At 39.5% G+C, this 20,562-nt stretch overlaps 1 protein-coding gene across 4 annotated transcripts in view; it reads right to left on the bottom strand.

The window, feature by feature from the left end:
* Positions 1–20,562, bottom strand: part of CTDSPL (CTD small phosphatase like) — an 82,194-nt gene that overhangs the window by 12,681 nt on the left and 48,951 nt on the right. For 2 of the 4 annotated variants that reach the window (XM_035316413.1, XM_035316415.1), the window contains exons 3-5: positions 14,298–14,330; positions 7,639–7,740; positions 2,590–2,646 (exon numbers count right to left, since the gene is read on the bottom strand). In XM_035316413.1, the coding sequence (XP_035172304.1) occupies positions 2,590–2,646; positions 7,639–7,740; positions 14,298–14,330 (192 nt within the window). The remainder of the gene's footprint in view (positions 1–2,589; positions 2,647–7,638; positions 7,741–14,297; positions 14,331–20,562) is intronic. The other 2 variants (XM_035316414.1, XM_035316416.1) reach the window with 1 other exon arrangement.

Raw genomic sequence — 20,562 nt, 5'->3', positions numbered from 1 at the left:
TACCCAAGCACCCTTTAAGATGATGATCCAACAGTCCTTTTTTTTGAAGAGCAAGAGCCTCTCTCACCTTTGGATTATAAAGGACATAAGGGAGAATAACTCCCCAAATTAAGGGCAGCCTTTTTTCAACACCTCTGCTGCAGAACAACAACAACAAAAAAATACAACACTTACCATGAACAACACTCATGAGATAAGGCAGCCTTAAACCTCTTGTAAGTGTACAGCAATACACAGGCAAACACGAGTTCACCATGTAAAAAGTAACTTGTATTTTTGGTTTACGAGATCTGAGGAAAACCCAATTTCTTTCCAAATGGATACTTCTGAAACATTGCTCCCCATTTGTCTTCCATGAGGTTCTTTCTAAGGCAGGGTTCAAGTACATCAGCACTCGGTCAGACACCGTGCTACTGGTCCAGTCAGGGACATGTGCTGCTGATGGCTCAGTTCCGCATTTCACCTATCCCAGGGCATTTTAAATATTTAAGTATTTCTCTAATCTTTGAGTACATAAACTCCTTATGAAAACGGACAAGCATTAAACAGACAAATTCTGACAGATAATAAAAGTTGTTGGTATCGGTTCTGTTTATGCTCTAAGTGAATAAAAAGATTACAGGCTTGAAGTGGGAATGAGTTGTTAAAAACTCTACAGCCTGTGTTAATAAACATCAGACTAAGCCAGAATGTCTGCTTTTGCCCTTTAGATTATTACACTTAAAAAAATAAAAAAAAAGATTGCTAGATAGCAACACATTACTTTGCCTGCAGAGGTGATTACAAACACAGGAATCCAAGACTTTGCCTGCTCTGCATATTGTATAAATTAACTTTACTTCAAGGATCACAAATTCCTTACAATTAACTTCACTCTAACCACCCAGATTTGACTGAGATGTTTTACCTGTTTTAGAGATTTTGAATCTGCAGCACACAGGGATTAAGCAATTTCCTGAAAATTATGCAGAAAGTCTCAAGCGAGGCAGATCTGAGACTGACTTCATTTGACCTGCTCTGTCCTCTCCTTCCTCCCCTTCACGGTCAGGGTGTGCACAAACCCACTCCCCCTGATGTGTTTGTTCCTCACTGCATCCCCCAGCTGAATATTTAAATTACAAACAAACAGGAAAACAAACCAAAAAAAAGCCAGTCTTTCGTGGTTTTGTTTCGAAATATAAATGTCTAATATTGACAAGCTAGGCGATCACAGTCCTAAGTAACTCAAAATTGTTAGGCAATCTGTTTTATTCCCTTTCAAAACCATTCCCGAAAGCTTTAGGAGAAAAAATGTCTGTGTTACAGCACCAAACACATTTAAAGCCCAAATCAAATGAGGATAAACACTATCGCAACACAAACCTCCCAGAAAATCACATACACATTTTAAACATTCAGCTCTAGTGAAGATTATAGGTTAAAGCACCTTAAATATTGATTTTTTGCTACATAAAAGAGGCACAGTACAGAAGCTATCAGAAGCTATCAGAGCAACTATCACTATTGACTGATATTCAGTAATCATTTTAAGACTGACAGTTACATAGATGGTTTTCATAACAGGAAATCAAACAACATTATGAATTAACTTTATGATCTATCAATTGTTCCAAGCTAAAAATACCGACATATTTGAGCAAAAAATAATCCGTATTAAAGACAACATTCAGAAATCAAAGTATTTAAAATCTCCATTGAATCTTATCCAGCAAAGATTTGCAACTTAAACCTACAACAACCAGCAAAAGCTGTTTCAAGCAATGTGAAACCTTCCGATATCAGAAAGGCTCAACTTCACAGCCATTGGTGTGACCTGTCTCCAGCACGAACTTCAATGTCTGGCTGCAGAGGAAAACTTACCGTACTGTAAATTTATTTCAACTGAATAAAGGCACCAAACTAAGGTACATGAAGTGGACTGATTTTCAAATTACGGGCATTTTGCACTCACTGAAAACCATTTCACAGAGTATAAAGTACAGTTCTTGAGGAACAAGAGATAAAAACTAGTCTTACTGCAAATCTGTCTGGACATTTTAAAGATACTTAAGTTTATAAGGAGCCCTAATCAGAGGAACCTAAATTACTTACAGGAAGGGGACAGAAATTGCCACAAAAATTGAAGAAATGTCCGCTTTCCTTTATACATTCTCAAAGTATTGGCTATTTGAACTAGTAACAGACCTTCACACCTACTTCTGTCCATTTGCCTGTGGAGGGAATGCGGTATTCAGAGTAATTTCTTCTGGGCCTAGCAATGTTTGAAAACCCATCACGAGATCATTTCCCATTTGAAAATGTTTTACAATTAATTGACCAGGAGTTAAAGTATTGAAGTCTTGAGAGAGATACTCTAAAGAATAAGAAAAGTGAAAATGGAAACTTGTGAGATTTCTGCTCTGGTAGGAACCACATACCTGATCAAACATGAATGCTTGCCTGGATGATACCCTCCAGAGCGCAGCTTTTGTGTTTTTCAAAAAAAACCAATTCATTTGGTGTAAAATAGCAAAGGGAGAAAGGTAACACGCCGTGACACTGAGGACAGTTTTGCTACCAAAGCAATGTTAAATGAACAACATTGCTTACCTGATGTATGGTTCCATCAATCTCAACAGGAACGATGAAATCAGCATTGCTAATTGGCTAGAAGAGATGACAAGAAAAATCAATCAACTTTAAAAATGAAATCATTCCAGGGAAAATTTCAGAGGCATAAAATAAAAGTGCACTTAATATTGGAGTTCATAAGCATTACTGACACAGATCCACTGCGTGTCTGTGTCCCTTGCACACAGAAGTCAAAACTCGTAGGCAGCTGTCTTCACCAGATACCGCGTTCCCATCCTCCCTCATATTTTTCAGCTTCATACAATGTAATAAAGTTCACTGCTCGAGTAGCCCTCTCTGCTTCTGAGCATGTGTACCAGGATAAATATCTATTTGGGTAACTCTTTCATCAAGTCTGCGTGGATGATCACAAAGAAATTTGCCATTTGAAATTCCACATATTCTACTCTGGGTCATCAACTAGTAATTCATTTAAAATAAAGGCAGCAGTAAAAGTGGAACCTAAATGATATATTTTAATCAGGAGCTACAGAAAGGAAAGACTTAAGTCATTTAGTTAAATGATTCTCAAGACGCGATACCTGAAAAACATGCTATACTAACCCAATTCATCATGCAAAACAGCATTTCAATCCTAAAGGAAGAGCAGGCACACCCTAGCCAAGTCCTAGAATCCATTTTTCTAGCGTGTTGGATACATCTCATTTCTTAAGACTTAGTGTGAAAAACTGTCAGTCTAGGAAAATAACTTTGGAAGGCAGAAAAATGACCTTGTAGACAGTTTATGAGTAGTACACAGTCTGATCTTGGCTAGGCAGTGGTGGTAACTGGGGAGCACACAGTTGACATTTGCTAGTTTAAATGGACATCAAACTTGGGTAGAAACCTTTGGTGTGGCTCATGCATTATGTCTGGGACAAAAAAAAAAGATGTAAACATGCCTGGCTGAAGTCTGTACCACCTCCACGACCCACAGCTTGGGAACAGCTGGGAGCCAAGCACACTTTGATAGGACTGAGTACCAGACAATATGCTTCAGAGGTAACAGTCTAAAATGAATGCCAGGAGTACGCTGGCTGGGAACCACGGCATTGCTAAGCTTATGCTGGAGAACACCTTCATGCAGCTCTATCAGACCTTCCCACCTGGTTGTCTGGATCAACTAAAATAAGTACCACGAAGGAACATGGCCCTGAAGAACTGGTGAGGCTAAAAAGAGCCTTCAAATCAATTTGGGGCACTGAGACATGCCAAGGAAGCAGAAAAGCAGCCAAGACTGAGAAGCAAACTCACACATTGGTGAGCCTTAACAGATGCTCGAAGAAAAATGGAAGGAAAGAGAATCCTGCAGCATTAAGCTGCAAACAGCCCTTTGATGCCATTTCAAAAGGAGATTTTAATTCCACTGTCAAACAACTTTCCTGTGAGGTCAGCAAAATAGCTGGAATCATTTACACCAAGAGCAAGACCCACCCTCACTAAAGCAGTACCGTGGAAGCCGGTCTGCTCTGACTTCTGTAAGTGCTGTGTCAGACAGAAATAGAGAAGCTACTCTGAATATGGTCCTACCGATAAACCACTATCAGCAACCAAACCTCCAGCGCTGGACAGCTCAATCCTTCTGATGCCTGCTGCACTACCAGGGGCTAAATAGTTCCTCAAATACCTGTAGATACAACCTAGACTGTTCTTTAGCTTCCACCAAGCAAATATAAAGATATATACCCACCTTTCTGCCTCTGAAAAATGGAAGAAAAGCTCCAACTGTTACCTGCACGGAGTCTCTCAGCCAGAAAAGACACTATATTCCTCTGCAGTATCTCTAACAGCAAGAGAACAGGTACTTAAAAATGTTCTGAAGCTTCACCTTAAAAGAAACCCAAATGAACTTCCAATAAGACCCAGCCACCAAAGTTTTCAAGTGGTTGCCAGCTCTGCGCATACTTTGAAGAGACTTGCAGGCACTTGCATAATTTCTATATGCATGACTCCCTGAAGCAAGATAAATCCCTGTACCAGCAGAGAAAGAGTAGGTCACTGCAAGCTGCAAAGGTTTTGAAGCCCACCAATAAAAACAAGGCTGTCACTGACCTCTCTTACCGAAGGGACCAGCAGCTACCAACCAGATGTCAGAGAAAAGCGTATCTTGTTTAGACAACTCAGTTTTTACCAACAAACAAGCCTCACCCTCAAGACTTTGTAATGCCAACCAAACTACCTAAGTATTTGTTTCCCCCACTTATATTTGAGGTACTACATAGCTGAGTTGTTGGCACAAGTGATAAGGAAGAGAGCGTGGACTGGGGTTCTGTGCTTCACCATGATGGGAAGACAGAGCAAAGCCTGCAAGAGTTTGCTGGCTAAGGGCTTCTGGGGTGGCCCACATGAAGCACGTACACGTCCCAAGTGGGAACTGCACAGACAGACCGCGAAAGAAGACAATGCATTTTCATTTAAAACTCTTTGCTTCAGTTAAAACTGTCTTCGTTTAATGAAAAGCTTCAGAGTTTTAAACATGTTCTACAGAAACGTTTCACAGCCAGTTTTGAATACAACTACATTCCAGACTTGCATGTGGTTTAATTCATTTTATACAAGACAATGTTTACATCTTCTTGATTTAATAATTTATGATTTTTGCTTCTATTATTGTTTTATGATGGGAATGATAACTGTAATGTCTATCTATTCCTTTTTTACTCCTGCCAAAGCACCCCAAACTTTATTCCTTTAATACGCATTTAACATAAAAGACTAATATCTCTTAAAGCTTCAAATATGCAGGGGCATAAAAAGATGAGAATTACCCTCCTTCAGATGTTGCTGCTTTCATAAAAGGAGTACTTTAAATACCCTGCATCTCTGGTTGTGTTAAAAAAAAAAAAGCACAAAAAACCAATTATCTGCATTTGAAATATGAAGCCTATTTCATAACAGAATTATGAATTCTAAAACATGTGTTTTAAATAAAGCTTTTTGTACTGAAAATCACAAATTTATGTATGCTCTTACAGCTTTTAAGTAGGGACCTGCCTGGGTAAAGCAGACACATTTTAGTGAAAAACATCTACAAGAAACTGCACAATTAATTCAGGCAGAGCAGTGTGCATATAGGTGTCCAAAGTCCGGGTCTTCTGGAAATCCATCAGATTTTTGATGACCACAACGGCCTCATTTCAGTATCCCTTATGAAACAAAATCCAAACAGCACCACAGAAGCACACTGGACAGAGTGCCAGACACTGAACTACTCCAGCTGTTTCCTTCAGCATTTACTTTTCTCTTAAATACTCCCATCATGGTGCTTCATGTTAAGACAACGTGACGATAGCCCTAGACTCTAACACTACAGAAATTCTAACGTTTGCCCAACATTATTTACCTCACAGAAAAAAGCAGTTTTCTTTTCCCGCAGAAAAGTGTTCAAGCAGAAAAATCTTTTTATTTTTTCTTAAACATCTATTTAACATCTTTTAAATACCCATTAAATATCAAAACATGAATAAATGGGATGATTAAATTTGAAAATGAGCCCACTGAGCAAGCACTCTGCAATAAAGGCAAACCTCAGTCCTACAAGAAAGGATTTACAATACGACAACCATGAAACAAGTATTTCTTTAAATTGTTAAAAAATTATTAACCACCTAAATGGAAGCTCATTTTCTTTCAAGAACCAGAAAATCACAGCACAGTTATCCAGAGCATACAGAAAACAGACTCCTAGTTTTACAATTCAGATAAAAATAATGAAGCATTACACTTAGTATTATGTAAATTCAGACTTTTACATTGAGCTTTCCCTTCCTATTTTTGACTCTCACTTAATTAGGAAGGCATGGTCCCTCCCTTCCCTATCCAGCTGTGATTCTAATCTCCCTGAAAAATTTTGAAGTACGATTTCAGTCTGGGTACAGCAGACAGGGAGCTGGCACTGACGTTAAGAGGCCCCTGCACACCACCGCAAATTGGCATATACCATTAGGCACAATAAAGAAAGAGAAAAATTTGAGTTTCAGTTGGAAGCACAGGAATATTTGTTCTAGTATCTCCATATAAGGTCTTCTTTAAGTCAACAAAGACAGAGCGTTGCCAAATTTTAACCACAACATGAATTACGGTTTGCATATTTAAATGCTGGCAACTAAATACTGCAGGATTAAAATGCTGGATTTTTGCTAGCAGTGAAAAATGGAGTGCCACCAAAACTACAAGACTGAATTTAGTGCTAACTCTAGCTTGCTGCTAGTAAGGAAAAATACTACTGATTCTTAAAAATTCTCCAGTATCAAAGTATAAACCCACTCCTTTTATAATGTCTGATGTTTAATAATCAGAAATACTACCAGTACTCTGAGCCAATTCAGGTTATTATTTGGGTATTACTGAATTCTCTGATTCTAACTTTAGACCTACTTAAACAATAGAAAAATACCACTACTTCCACCCCATGCTGAATTGTGAAGGGTTATACAAGTTGCTTCACAAGATGACTGACTCATCAGCAACAGCTAAATGCTATTTGCTTTCCTGCTGTGAAAGCTGAATACTTAAACCCAGTTACTATGACCAGAACAGCAGCCTGCCATTTGCTTACCCCATGATCCATGATACAATCTTCTTCAGTAATGGAGCACAGCAGTCGCTGGCGCCCACAACCTACTGGTTTAAGCTCTATCTACCCAGCATAGAGCTGAATTTCTACACCTTCCATGCTCCATGACTAACTATTGCATCGCTTAAACATCAAAACCGAAAATGTATTGTCAGAGCAGCAAGTTCTGTACCTGTTCGATGCTGGTCCTTGTTGGGATAGTTACTGTCTAAAGCTACAAAGTTAGTGACCATTCAGAGCCTTGTTTCAGTCTCAGGATCAAAAAAATAGCAGTGTCTGCGGTTCTCCCCTTAAAACTAAGTTAGGATGAATAATCGTAGAAGGAACAATGAGAACTACCAGGCGTCCTGGGAGAGCCTGCAAGACCAGTTAATGTGCTAAGAGGCTTAACAGCTCCTACAGCACTCCCTGGCAGAGGCAAGGTGCAAGAGATCACTTTCAAATGTACTCACCTTAAATGAACTGTGCACTAAAGTTTCGTCTAAATCAATGACCACACACTTCTTCCCATAGTCTGATGCTGTCAGTTCTGGCAGGAGGTATTTAGCTGGTGGCTAAAAAAAAGAGGAAGACAACAAAAAAAATGTAAAACCTCTATTGAAGGGGCACTCTTCTGCCAACATTACTCTTCCAGTAGTCACTCACTGGGAACTGAAATACGTGACTCAAAGTTGAATGTATTTCTGGGCTTGCTGCAAGGACACATATGGAAATCAATGGCTCATGCAATGCAGATACAGATTTTTTCTATTTTCTAAAACGTTTAGAATGTTTTCCAAAGCATTTGAGATGAAAATGGTAAAACACCATCGCTAATTAAAAACAACAGTGAAAAATTGGACATTTGATACAACAACATCTTTTCCCAGTGGCCCTCTTTCCAATGCCTCAGTTTTAGTCGCTGCTGTTATCATCCTGCTGCATCAGTGCTATTTCTGGCCATGTCACACTGATGGACATTTACACAAATTCTGGTGGCCATGAAAAACACTGAAGTGGAGAAGCCGTCCCGAAGGAAGACAGCACCACTGATTTTATCTTTCAGAACACATCTCCACTCTAATTTTTACCACTTACGAGGGTGCTGACCAAGACCTTGGATAGCATTCAGAATCAAGGTGTTAAACCTGCAGTAATGAAAGCTCTCCTAAACCCATGAAACATACTGCCCTTATAAAAATGGTACCAATTACATAAAAGGAAGAATTGACTTTTTCCCCCCCCCCAAAATCAGTGCAGTTGCACAGTCTTCTGATCGTTCAACCCCCAATTGAACATCCCAATCTGCAGCAGACTTGCATTATTTTAGGATTCTGCACTGATTAGTTCATGAAAGAACAGACATGGAGAGAGCTCTTCCATTTGGAGCTGAACCACTGCTGGCTTAAAGAGGTCTTTTTTGATGAAGGACTAGTTTTATAGAAAAGTATCAATAGGAAGAAACTCGAGACTGAGAGGAAATTAAATCAATTAAAAATATAAAAAATTGGATACAGAACTCTAACTTCATTCTCTTGCCATCTCTCTATCTGTTCTATTCAGATGATGTTGCTCTGGTAAGGATGCATCCACCCTGTGCTTTGTTCCTTCTGGATACAATAGCCTTTTGTCGAGGTGCTGTCGGAGACCTGAGGTCACCACTTGGCAGAGAGCAGTGTGACAACAGATGAGTAAGATACCCACTGAGCACATCGCAGCAGCAAGCAGATTCTCCCTTAATCACCGATTTATTTCGGATGCTGTTTCAAATTGATAGATACTGGCCAGCAATGCCTAGCAAGGTCTTGTTTAAATGAAGTAGCTAACAAATGAGACTCTGGACTGAGACGGAGGAGTCCTTAGCTAAATAAAGTATAAGTTACTGGGCAATTTATAGGAGGGCTCACTGAAACTGATTTAGCTCCTTACAATTAACATCACTTTCTGGAGCTAAGAAAACAGAAGCTGCCTCGCTTACAAGAGCCACTTGTCTTAATACGTTTCCTCTCAGCATACATCTAACAGTGACCTTTAAGAAAAAATTACTGCTGTTGAATGCCTGTGAAGTGTGCATCCATCACAGTGATCTAATGGGACCAAAATTTACACAACAGCCTTTCTAGAATATAGAGTCCCATGTATACATTACTTCCACAACTGCCTGAGCTCCAGCTTTGCTTGCTTGCTCTAGCACAGTAGACCAGGACCAGTTCTAAAGAATCCAGGTTTTTCACTCCTACATCAAAACCTTGAAGGCGTTCCACCTACATTTTTCATTGTAAGAAACATCCAGGCTTACAATCTAAATAGACTGAAAGCTTATCAGAAGAAAATCACATCCACTTAAAGACAATCTTCTTCAGAATCCATGCTTTGATACACGTTTCTTGCCTTTCTTTGAAATGAAAAAGGCAGGGACATTCCCCTCATTTTTTATTTTATTTTTTTTAAGAAAAAAAAAAAAAAAAAAAAAAAACAGAATTGCTTCATTCATTTCTGTACTTTTAGGACTGCTAGTATTTAGTGTGAATTTTTGAGTGAAGCTAATCTGCATTATATACATATGGAGAATATATGGAAATAGATTTTCTTTCATTTAAAAATATGTACATGAAAAATGTGAGCACCGTCAGGTCCCAGTTATCATTGTTCTTTATCTGGAATCTAATACAGCTGCCATCAGAGAAAGGATGAACAACCACCAGGGGCTACAAAGACTTTGGTGAGAGGCCCTGACATCCCTGCCTGCTCAGGGAGGCACAGCCCAGTCCCCTCTTCCTCAGCCACCTCGAGGGCAGCAGCCAGGAGAGGAACAAGCTTACCTGAGGTAGATGCACAGGCATGCTTGTTACTGTGAGATTTTCTCTCCTTTTTCACTATTACCTTAGGAGACAATGTACGAATATTGACCTAACTCCATCTAAGAGGCCTGCTCCCCCAGGTTTGCCCTGGGGAAGGTCTCCCACCAGAGCAGGTTGTTTTGAATTCCATCTCATCCTGTTTTCAAAGACACATGGCCAACTGCTTGTGCATTTCAAGACACAAGAAATACACTTTCCATTTCAAATCCTGCATCTCTTCTGCCTTCAAGCTTTAAAAACTGTTTTTCAACATGATAATCTACCTGGAAACTGTTCCGAAGCTGCAAGGCCCACAAGCTGTGAGACCACAAAACATATGACGACTCTGGAGCAAAGATGACATTTTTAAGGCTTACAGGCCTTGTATGTAGGGTATCAATCCATTTGCTTTGCCATTCAAACCTTCTGATCTAAAAAAAATCCGTATTTTCCAGAGTAGCAAAGCTTTTATGCAGAAAATGGCATTACTCAATCCCCTCATGATGGAGGCACATCTGAGGAGAGCTGTAATTTCCAGATTTTTACTGTAGCTAATGGTGAAGAGATACTACAGACTGCCACAGAATTCAGTAGAAAAATACTATGTGGTATCTCAGTACTCTAAGTCCTAGCTTGGTCTTCAATCCCAACAAAAACTAAATTGTATACAAGTTCAAGCTTTTAAATTTGTCAGTGTTTGGGATCAGGTCTCACAGCTGATCAGCTTAACCGCAGTGAAATGACTGCTGCACTGTTTCAGCCCAATGGAAATTGTATATTATTGCTTCAAGAGAAAAAAAAGTATGGAGGGGAGCAGGAAAACAGGACTTCTGGCTGGAAGAGTTGGTCAACACAAACCTCTAAAATGTTTACTCTACAAAGCAATCATAACCCTTCTTCTCTGCAGGCCCACATTTCCCATAAAAACAAATACCAGAATTTCGAAGTCCTTTCTCTTTGTACTGAAAATGTTGTCTGGCCTACGTGCAGAACATTAATTTGCAGTTTAGGTTCCCTTCAGTTCTCTTTTGTTGTACTCTGCAGCTAACAGCTTCTCCCAGCAGGTAGGCACAGAACACTAATAGAGGGTAAGAGCTCCCCATTAAATCCTCGGTGCCAGGAGAAGCCAGCTACTGTTGTGAAGCAGGCAGTTCACAAACCTTCTTCTAGAAGAAGTTAAAACAAGAAATGATCAAAATGTAGTTAAGGGAAAGTGAAAACGAGATATCCCAATGCTAAGAATTAACTTCTGCAGGGATTCTGAAGACTGTTTTCAGTGCTGGTCCTTAATACTGCAATTTTAAATACAGCAAAAAAATAAAAGGATACTTCCACCTTTTTTTTAAGCAAACACATGTCTATTGCTTTGTGTTTTCATCTACATTTTCATTCAAAAGACATGAAAAGAATGAAATCTTCATTCAAAGGAATGAAAATGTGTGAAGTTGCCATGGGTTTACTTTGATATCTCTACTGTACTCTTTTCCAAACAAAGGAGAGAAAAGCCCAGGAAAGCACAGGCATCCTGAGCTACAGCCAACACATTTTGAAGTTGAGTCTTCCACAAAAACCCTCTGATTACTATTCTGCTCATGTGTCAGCTGGTATTTTTTCCTAGTTTTGTGTTTATTTCACCCTTAAAAATAAATAATTTTGCAGTATTATAAAAAAAAATAAAAATCAGTTACAATGCTGTTTAATTTATGTCTGAAAACAGTTTCATAATAAACAGAATAAAGTTCACCTTTAAAAAAAAACACACCAAAGTTGCAAGGTTTCTGTTTTTGGAAGAACGGGAATGTTTCCTGATAAGCACTTATCTCTATCAATAACCAAGTGACAATTCATACCTAAGTTTTATGTTTTTCACATAAAGCGTTATATAAAGTTATATAAAACATAAGCTTTTTTTGTTGTTGTTTTAAAATTAAGTCCAATTAATACAGAAAATTCTGGATTCAATTTTTGGATTCAAAGATGTATTTCACCTATCAAAACGTCTTTGTTTTGTGCCCAAACAGGTGACCCCAGCAGACTGCCAGACTTTATACGCACATGATAAAACTCTAGAAAACCTCTTATTTTGACTGGAGGCTTCAACTTGCAAGTTTAATGAGTAGAGAGCAGGCAGTGCTCTTTTCAGAGTCACTAAGGAATTCTCTAAACACTTGAAGTGATTACATTTGTGATGAACCCTATAAAAAGTAAACGTCCAATTTAATTGCGACCAACCTCACTGTCTGTTTAAAGGATTTTCTCCTGGTATGTATAATGCACATAGCTCAAACAACCTATTTATTACCCATGTCCCTGTGTAGCAGAGCATCAAGAACTTCTACGTGCCTTGGTCTTGACCACAGATTTCAGAGCATCTTAGAGTGAACCTCTGGGCTTTGGTGCTTAGGACAAACAAGGTCTTGTAAGACCAACAAGAAGGACTGCTTTAATTTTGGACTACTATTTTTTTTTTTTTCCCCCAAATACAATGTTAGCTTTGCTTCTCCTTTCCTTCCAGTTGCTCCATATACAGCGTGCTTCGGTCTTGACTTAGAAGTCAACGCAGTGCTGCTTGCTGGGCCAGCTTTGAGAGCGAGAAGCTCCCCAACGCCAGTCCCTTGACATCCTGAGTGTCCTTCTGGGGAGAAGGCATCAAATGGCCCAGGAGGAGAGGAACAAGTGCATTTAAGCACCTGCTCCCTGAGAGCAACCTGCCATGACTGATAGGATAAGTTAACTTTATTACCTTTAGGTGCTGGAAATACAGTTCAGCACAATTACATCTGAACCACAATGAAGAACAGAAAGAAATGAACCAGAAGCCTCTTCTCAAATCCTTCATTTTCCTACCACCACCTTAGTGTAGCAGAACTGTTCTACCATCATGAAGACGGCGTTCTAGCAAAGCTTCTGGTTCCGTGCCTGTATCTCACAAAGCTGCAGTTTCTACTGCTTTGTAGTTTCAAAACTGTCTTCGGCATGAACTCTTACATTCACTCCTGGGTGATGTTTTATTCTAGCTCAGAGCACAGCCAGACCGTGTTTCACGTTCAAATGACTGCCAGTACAGGAGCTACCGCGATCAGATTCTGGTGGCTACGTACAAGTTATTAGAAATCGGTATTTTAATTTAGGAATTGGCTTCTTCCTAGACCTGAAGCTTTTTATTTTGAGACTTGCACATATGGAAATTATGTATGTGTACACGTGTATGTATACAACACGCACACATACGTAGGCATTGCCATGTAAGAAATAATATCATATTATTAATAAGGAACAAAGGATAAACAAAAAATAACAGTTCTTATAAGGGGTGAAGGGGGGATCTGCAGAGTTTTCACCACCTCCTGACACTGCAGCCCTGCAGCACTAATGGGATTCTTCCAAGAGCCCTTGTAATGCTGGGCTACCTGAGAAGGAAGGTAAAGAGGGACAAATGTTATCTTGGGAAAACTCAGGTCTTTAGGGCTACCAAGCATCTCCGGAAAGAGGGTTGTGCCAGTAACTCCACACACAAGCCCTGGTGTGCTACTTCCTGAAAAATTCTGCAATAATGAAGTATTAAAAAAAAGGCAAAGGAGCTCCAAAAAGTACTTCCAGCTTTTAAAAGGCCTAAGTCTTTATCCACATAAAAACAAGTAGAAAAGGAGCAGCTTTTTGGCCAAAAATGGCTATCCCACATTAAATTAAAGGGTTCAGTTTGAAGAACTTGTTCTTTTATTTAGGTTTGAAAAATAATTCAAATGCCAAACAGCATTCCACATTTAATCCAGGAAAGATAAGTAGGAATATGAGGACCATAAAACAACAGCTGATAATGAGAGCATCATCTCCAACAAGCAGAGTAATACAGATATGGTCAGCATGCTCTATTTTCCTAAAATGGGTTGTTTCAGCACAAATTATGGAGCTTCTACCTGCTCTTTTCCAAGTCAAATATTTGGAAAAATAAGAGGAAGAGTTTTTTGTAAATACGTTCCACTGAGTCACCTTTTGTCACTATTGAAATAAGCAGCTTCGATTGTCAGACTACTACACGCATTTTCAAAATGCTAAAAATTCAGAAACAAATTTAACTGAGATGCAAGATGAAAACCATATAAAACCCAAACTCTTCTTTTAGGCCGTGTATAACATGTGCAGTTCAATTCATCTCTGAGTATACATCGCAGACAACACAAAATCCTTTTGTTAACATGCAACACAAAACAGACCTGTTAGACCGCAACATAAGATGACTCAAAGCAAAAGTTATGAAAATTATTAAAAGAAAAAGGGATAAAAATACATACACTTGGTATAGGCATGACCTGCATCTGGTCACCCTGGGGAAAAAGAAAAAAAATCACTGTAAGGGTAATGGCTTTTAAAGGGTAGAACAAAGGTCTGAAGCAGTAAATGTAGCACTCAAACATTTTAAACCAAAAGTTCAAAGTATTCAAGAAACCAGGGTAAAAAAAAAATAAATAAAAACAGGATCTTGTATTTTAGTTGCTAAAATGATTGGTTAGTATATCGCTATTCATGATTTTTAGGAGACTGGACTGGTAAAACCCATGCTATGATTAAAAGAGATGATAATAAGAAAGTACCTGTATTTACTGTAACTTTTTCAGCTTTAAGGTCTACTAATGGGTATATCTGTCCCTTTTCACAGCAGGAGCAGCAGCAAGAGGCTCAGCCAGACCTCAGTAGCAGGGCAGAAGCCCTCTTCTTGAAATTAACCTCACTTGAGACGACGGCCTCAGAAAAAAAACATCATTTTCAATTAAACAACAGCAAAAAGGCCAAGATGGACAGATGGATGATGACAAAAATCGATGAATCCCACTTTCTTCAAGCCAGAAAGAGGCAGCACTATCAATGCTCTTCTCATAACCATATTTGTTTCCAGTGTGCTTGGAAGCACTGGGAAAAAAACAAGATGACAGTTGGGACCTTGGCCAACTTGATGCGTTCTTCTCATCCAGCGACCTGACATACTAAGGCAAAAGACACTTCCTTTTACAGCCTCCAAATGCAGAAAGGTTGATCACAGGGTCACTGACTTAATATGCAAGAGATGTGGGAAGCAGGAACTGTATCTTCTAACCATGCATCGCTCTCTCTCTCAAAGAGATTTGTTTTCTGGTGGGCACTGCTCATAAAAAAAAGAAGCTGACCAATTGTTGCATAGGTAGAAATGATTTTTTTTTCTTTCTAATTACTTGGAAAGCAATGGTACTGACTACCAGAAGACTATTCATCAAAAGGACTGCTTTCAACATTGAATGTCCTCTTCTGGCTGAAAAGGTCTTGTGCTCGCTTGTGTTGGAACCTCACAGTGTTGACAAACAAAAAGATGAATGACAAGTAAAAATAACACCATGTTATTTTTACGTACCTTTTATTGCTAAAATAGCAGATTTTTATTGACCTTCGACCAAATCCCAGAGAAGCTGCTGAAGCAGCTGAAGAACAGATACTAGGTGAACTATCAAAATGTTTCCTTTAGTAAAAAGCACCTGACTTAAAGAGTTGGATGTCCACTGAAGTTCACGTGCCATTTGAGAAAGGAGTGAATGAGAATAGGTGCCAGCTGGATCAGCTGGCCTGGGATCAGACCGTTAGCAAGGATATGGTTACTTAGGCAGAGCACTGATTGTGAACCTGAGGGTGGTGGTTGTTGTTTTTTTTTTTTTCTTCACTCACTGTTAGACTAAAATACAACTGGGGCTTCTCTTCTGTCAACAGATAAAACAGTATGGGAGGTAGAGGCATACGGTAAGAGATTACCTTAATTGTGGGCACAAAAATAGCTGTGTATCACATCAGGTTTTCCCACAAACTCCCAGAGGCACTCATGGCCACGTATCTTGCTTTTTGTTTTGGCAATCTCGTGAAACAAGAGCTGCACTCTGCGGTGTTACTACAAGCCTGCCTTCCATGAGAATCTAGAATCAAGTTGATAAAAGCCCTTGAATCACTCTTTGCTATAGTTTTCTTGCAGAATTTATTATATCATAAAGTTCTTTTGGAAAACAATTGAGTTCCCTAGGTGGAACCCTAGAAGTACATATACAAAAATCAAAATGCTTATGCCGACACTTGGAAAAACAAGCAGAGAGATAGATGTAAGAGTCTGCTGGTAAAGTCTAAATGGCCATGAACAGACAAATGCTTTTTAAAAACAAAACCGCTGTGGGAAACTTTAAAAAATGTCCTGCCTCATTTCCTGATGCCTTGGAACAGGAAGGGAAGCAGGTCATAATGCTATCGTTTGAAATAGATGACAGATGTCTGCATTTGCTGAAGTCTTTCCATGAGCTTCTGATGCTGGTAATAGGACAAAGCTCTTGAAAAGCCAAAATTCCCCCATTGTGTAATTAAGATATCCAGGAACTGATTTGTCCAGCCACTGAAATCAGTGTTTTTCATGTCACGATACATGCGGTGATAAATCTCACCCTTTCCCTGAGCCATGTAGTTTCAGTTTGAGATGCAGTGCTAAGGGGATCGATGACCATCAAGTGACAAAACCACAGTATTTTGCCTGTTTGAGAACAGTCGGTGTGCAAAGACATGGAGATGTTTTGTTTTAAAGAACAACCTATTCACAGAAGAAGCTGATCAAATGAACAATTCATCCCGTTGATTTCTTCAACCCAAGTTTATGCTAGGCTGTTGATAGTTAATATATTACTATTCTTAACCTATTTGAATCTTTCATTGACTTGGATCGTGGAGCTTTGTCTCTTAATATAGAAGACTTTTGGAAGGCAAAGGACAAAGTCTGAATGAAGAGGCAGAGAAAGAGAAACCAAACATCTCTGCGTGGAGGTTTTCTTATGTTCTAAACGGATTCATCGTACATCATGCTGATGATGACCAGTGGAATCAGACAGTAGGAGTTTCCAGCTCTGATAGCAAGGGTTAAGCAGAAGAAAGAGTTAGGTTATTTTTATTTATCTCACTTCTTCCATACTGGGGAATGAGACTGGTTCCACATCTGTTCAGCAAGCGTGCTGTTAGGTCTCCCCATCAAAGAGTCCACACGCATTTTGCTCCTCTACGTCTTTTGGATGAAGGAGGTATTACTTCAGATCTCAAGAACGCGTTCCCTACAAGCTCTCTTTTTCTCACTCTGGCAAACCACATTCACGTGGGATAGAGAAGATCCTTTGCCCTGCACTTTCAAGTGTGTTATAAATAGCGATCCCTAAAGCAGAAGTGTCGGAGACATGACAATAGGTCATCAAAACAGTTTTCCAGCATCTCCTTGGAGATGGCAGCACCCTGCAGCAGAAAGCAGTGGGGAGAAAGAAGCCTAACGTTTGTAGTGGTTGGGATGGTTGAGGTGGAAATTCAAGGACTTGACCTTTCTGGCTTCACTCCTGTAACAGGGAAAGCAGTAGGGGCAGCTGCTGCCCCCAGAATAAACTTTCTTCTAATTCCGTCTTCTTCCCCATTGAGACTGGATCAAGACCTTCTCCCCTAATCCAGCCAGTATAAAAAAGCCCTTTCCTCATTCATGCTTCATCTTGCTGAACACGAGCCATGTGCCCGATCTGTATCCAACTGTGAAAGAAAAGCAGAGGTTACTGCAGTGGAACTGGGCTGTGGGAGAAATGGCCGAGTGCCGAGAGGCGAGAGAGCTCCTCAGCCACCAGGACTGAAAGGGAAGGGAAGAGAGCCCGTTTGCACCCATCTTTACCCACTTTTCCCTGGTTAGATCTCTCCTTGAAGCCTGTGGATGCTTCAGAAGTCAGGTAACAAACTTGGCCAGAATAAAACTTACTCCAGCAGCGTGCCCAGAAATTACACATTTGAGTCAGACTGCTCGCTGCGGAACAGAAATTGAGATTGTTCAGAAGAAAACAAAAACCGCTGCCTCCCTCCCAACACTGCTGCCCCAAAAAAAGCTGGCTGGAAGGTCTTGGCGAGCTGCCTGCTGCTGAGAAGGCAGGAAAAAATTAGCCAGGATTTCAGGAGGCTGAACATTGTGTGCTCCCAATGACACATCGGACTCGGCATCCGAGCTGCAGACAGGCTGATATACCCACTGTAACAGAGAGTCCATCTCAGAGCTTATCTTATCTTTGGGCTGCATTAAAAAGCTGCCACGTTTTAAGGAAAACAAGCATACAATAGTTTCAGTAAATACAAGTTATTATTGAAAAATGTTGTATCGAAACTTTAGAGACAGAGTGGACCATTCACTTCCAGTATTAGAGTCACGCTTGGCCAAGCAGCTGCTCTGTGAGTAGAGGTTTTGGAAAGTGAACTCAATACTTAAAGAAGTTTTTGGGCTTTTTATTCTTTTCTAATGGAGCAAAGTCAGTGCTGTGAAAGCCTCGTATTCCAAACCACGCTCAGTTTGGTGTTTCTTCCAGTCCTATGAAGAAGTGACATGCCATTTAACTTGCCACACATAATCAAGTCACATTATTTGGTAAAACACTAAATGAAGCACTGATTTCATTTCAACTCAACTTTTTTCCTAACACAGCAAGAAAAAAAAAGATCTCAGCACAATTACTCAGAACAAAATCACACAACTCTGTTTCCAATTGCTTTATAAAATAACTCTTCGCTGCTTCCCTTCCTTTAAGACAGGTTAACATCAGAAGAATGGAGACTCCTAATTAGAAGGAAGTAAGCTTGTCACACCAAGTTAAAAATGTGCCAGAAGCAATGCAAAACACTGAATTTCTGTGAAACCAGCACAAGTTCTCTTGGTTTCTTTCCTTCCCCTCCAGTCTTTATCACCAGTTTCCATATAACGGTTCCACTGAACAGTAAAGGCAGAAGGAAAGAACATCCAGGCAATTTTATACTCCACATTCTATGTAACATCATTGTGCAATTTCATTTTCCCAGTTTTGAAGGGAAAAGTTACACAGGAACCAAGTGCACCATGGTCAGAGTTCACCTGTGATGAATCAATAATTAATACAGTTATACAAGAGTGATAGCAGATGTAATGAAGTGACCACCTGAACAGCAGCCCAGCAGAATTTAAACTCTTCTAACCCAGCAGGCAGATTAATGCAACAAGATCTGTAAACGATCAGCAGAAGAGTTTAAATAGCGTGTTGTAAAGCTCTCCCTTCTTTTCTAAAGCTGGTCATTCTGTCCTTCTCAGATTCTTAATTTCACTGATTTAGAAGCTGATGCCCATGCTGCATGTACTTTCCTCCAACTCACACATCACCTCCAAATCTAGGCAAGATGCTCACTGTAACTCGATCAAACCCAAGCCTCCTGCACTGAACTAGACCACAGCTCTGCTGGTAGAAAGCACGGGCCTGACGAGTAAGAATATTCAAGTACATCCACCAATGCTTTTTTTCTGTCTTTAGAAGAATTTCTCTCTTACACTAACCATGTTAGCACTGAAAATAAAAGCAGCATAGAAAAGAATATAAAGCTTATTAGCCTGCAGAACTGCATTTAAAATGGAAATGCTACAGAACCTTTCTGCACTCATTTAAAAACACCCAAAATCTTAGCTACACTTGTTTGTTTCTAAAGAGAACTGTTCGTATTGGAGTATATTTCACTGCATCTGAAGAAACTGCTCTCATCAGTAATTCTTTTTATCATATTCATTGGACTTTTCTGCCCAATTAAGTTGCACTTCGGTGATTCTTTCAGTTGACTGATTTGTGTTCTGGACTCACACAAGGATTGCACAACTCCAAATCACTCACTAAGGTGGTACAGCGTGAGGATGGAAACCTGTGTCAACACATGCAGTCACTCGCTCAAGGTGTAAGAAACATTTAGAAAGTAATTAAGTGTTTTACGAAATGTACTCTGAAAAATTTGGATTCCAGAACATTTTAACTACAATTTTCCAAAGAAATTTTTTATTATTATTCTTTAAACAAATTTTGCTTTCTCTCACTTTCTCTTATTCCAATTTTGCTGTTATTCTCACTTTTACCTCTTTTCATTCAACAGCATAGTGCAAAAGGAAATTTCACTCGTTTCCTAATTGGTTTATTTTTCAGATGAACATGCTACACAATGCTTAGCTTTCCCTTCAGCCTATCCAAGCTAGATTTCCCTCACTTCATCTTGGCTAGGAAAAAAAAAAAGTTTTAAAATACACATGCATTTTTTCCTCTCCATTGAGAAATTTCAGCACACTTTTACCCTGCCAGTGTATTTCTGGTCTCTGATGCTTCATTTGCTTTTCTTTCCTATTTTCCTCCATAGATCCTGTGTGTTCTCTCCAGCACTTTACAGAATTTAAACATCAACACCAGAATTCCAAAAAACACCCCAAAGATATGGGCCAAGTAGCCAAGAAATCAGCTGCATCAAATATGAAAAATTACTATGAAGAACAGAAGGGTGAAAAGATGGAAACTTCTTAATTTTTGTTATTATTCCTCATCGTGGATATGTCTATTCTTGTCCTCAAGTCCTCAAAAATTGTCCCTTCAAGTCCTCAAAAATTGGAGGGGAAAGACTTTTCAGTTTTGAGTGTGAGAGTGCTGAAACACAACACAGTACAGAAACAATGGCACTCCTACGTTTGCACTGAACTGAAATCCATCAGCAACATAA

Source organism: Oxyura jamaicensis, chromosome 2, assembly GCF_011077185.1.
Source record: "Oxyura jamaicensis isolate SHBP4307 breed ruddy duck chromosome 2, BPBGC_Ojam_1.0, whole genome shotgun sequence".
NCBI lineage: Eukaryota > Metazoa > Chordata > Aves > Anseriformes > Anatidae > Oxyura > Oxyura jamaicensis.
The sequence above is the reverse complement of the archived record's forward strand: the minus strand, read 5'-3'. Positions and strand labels throughout refer to the sequence as shown.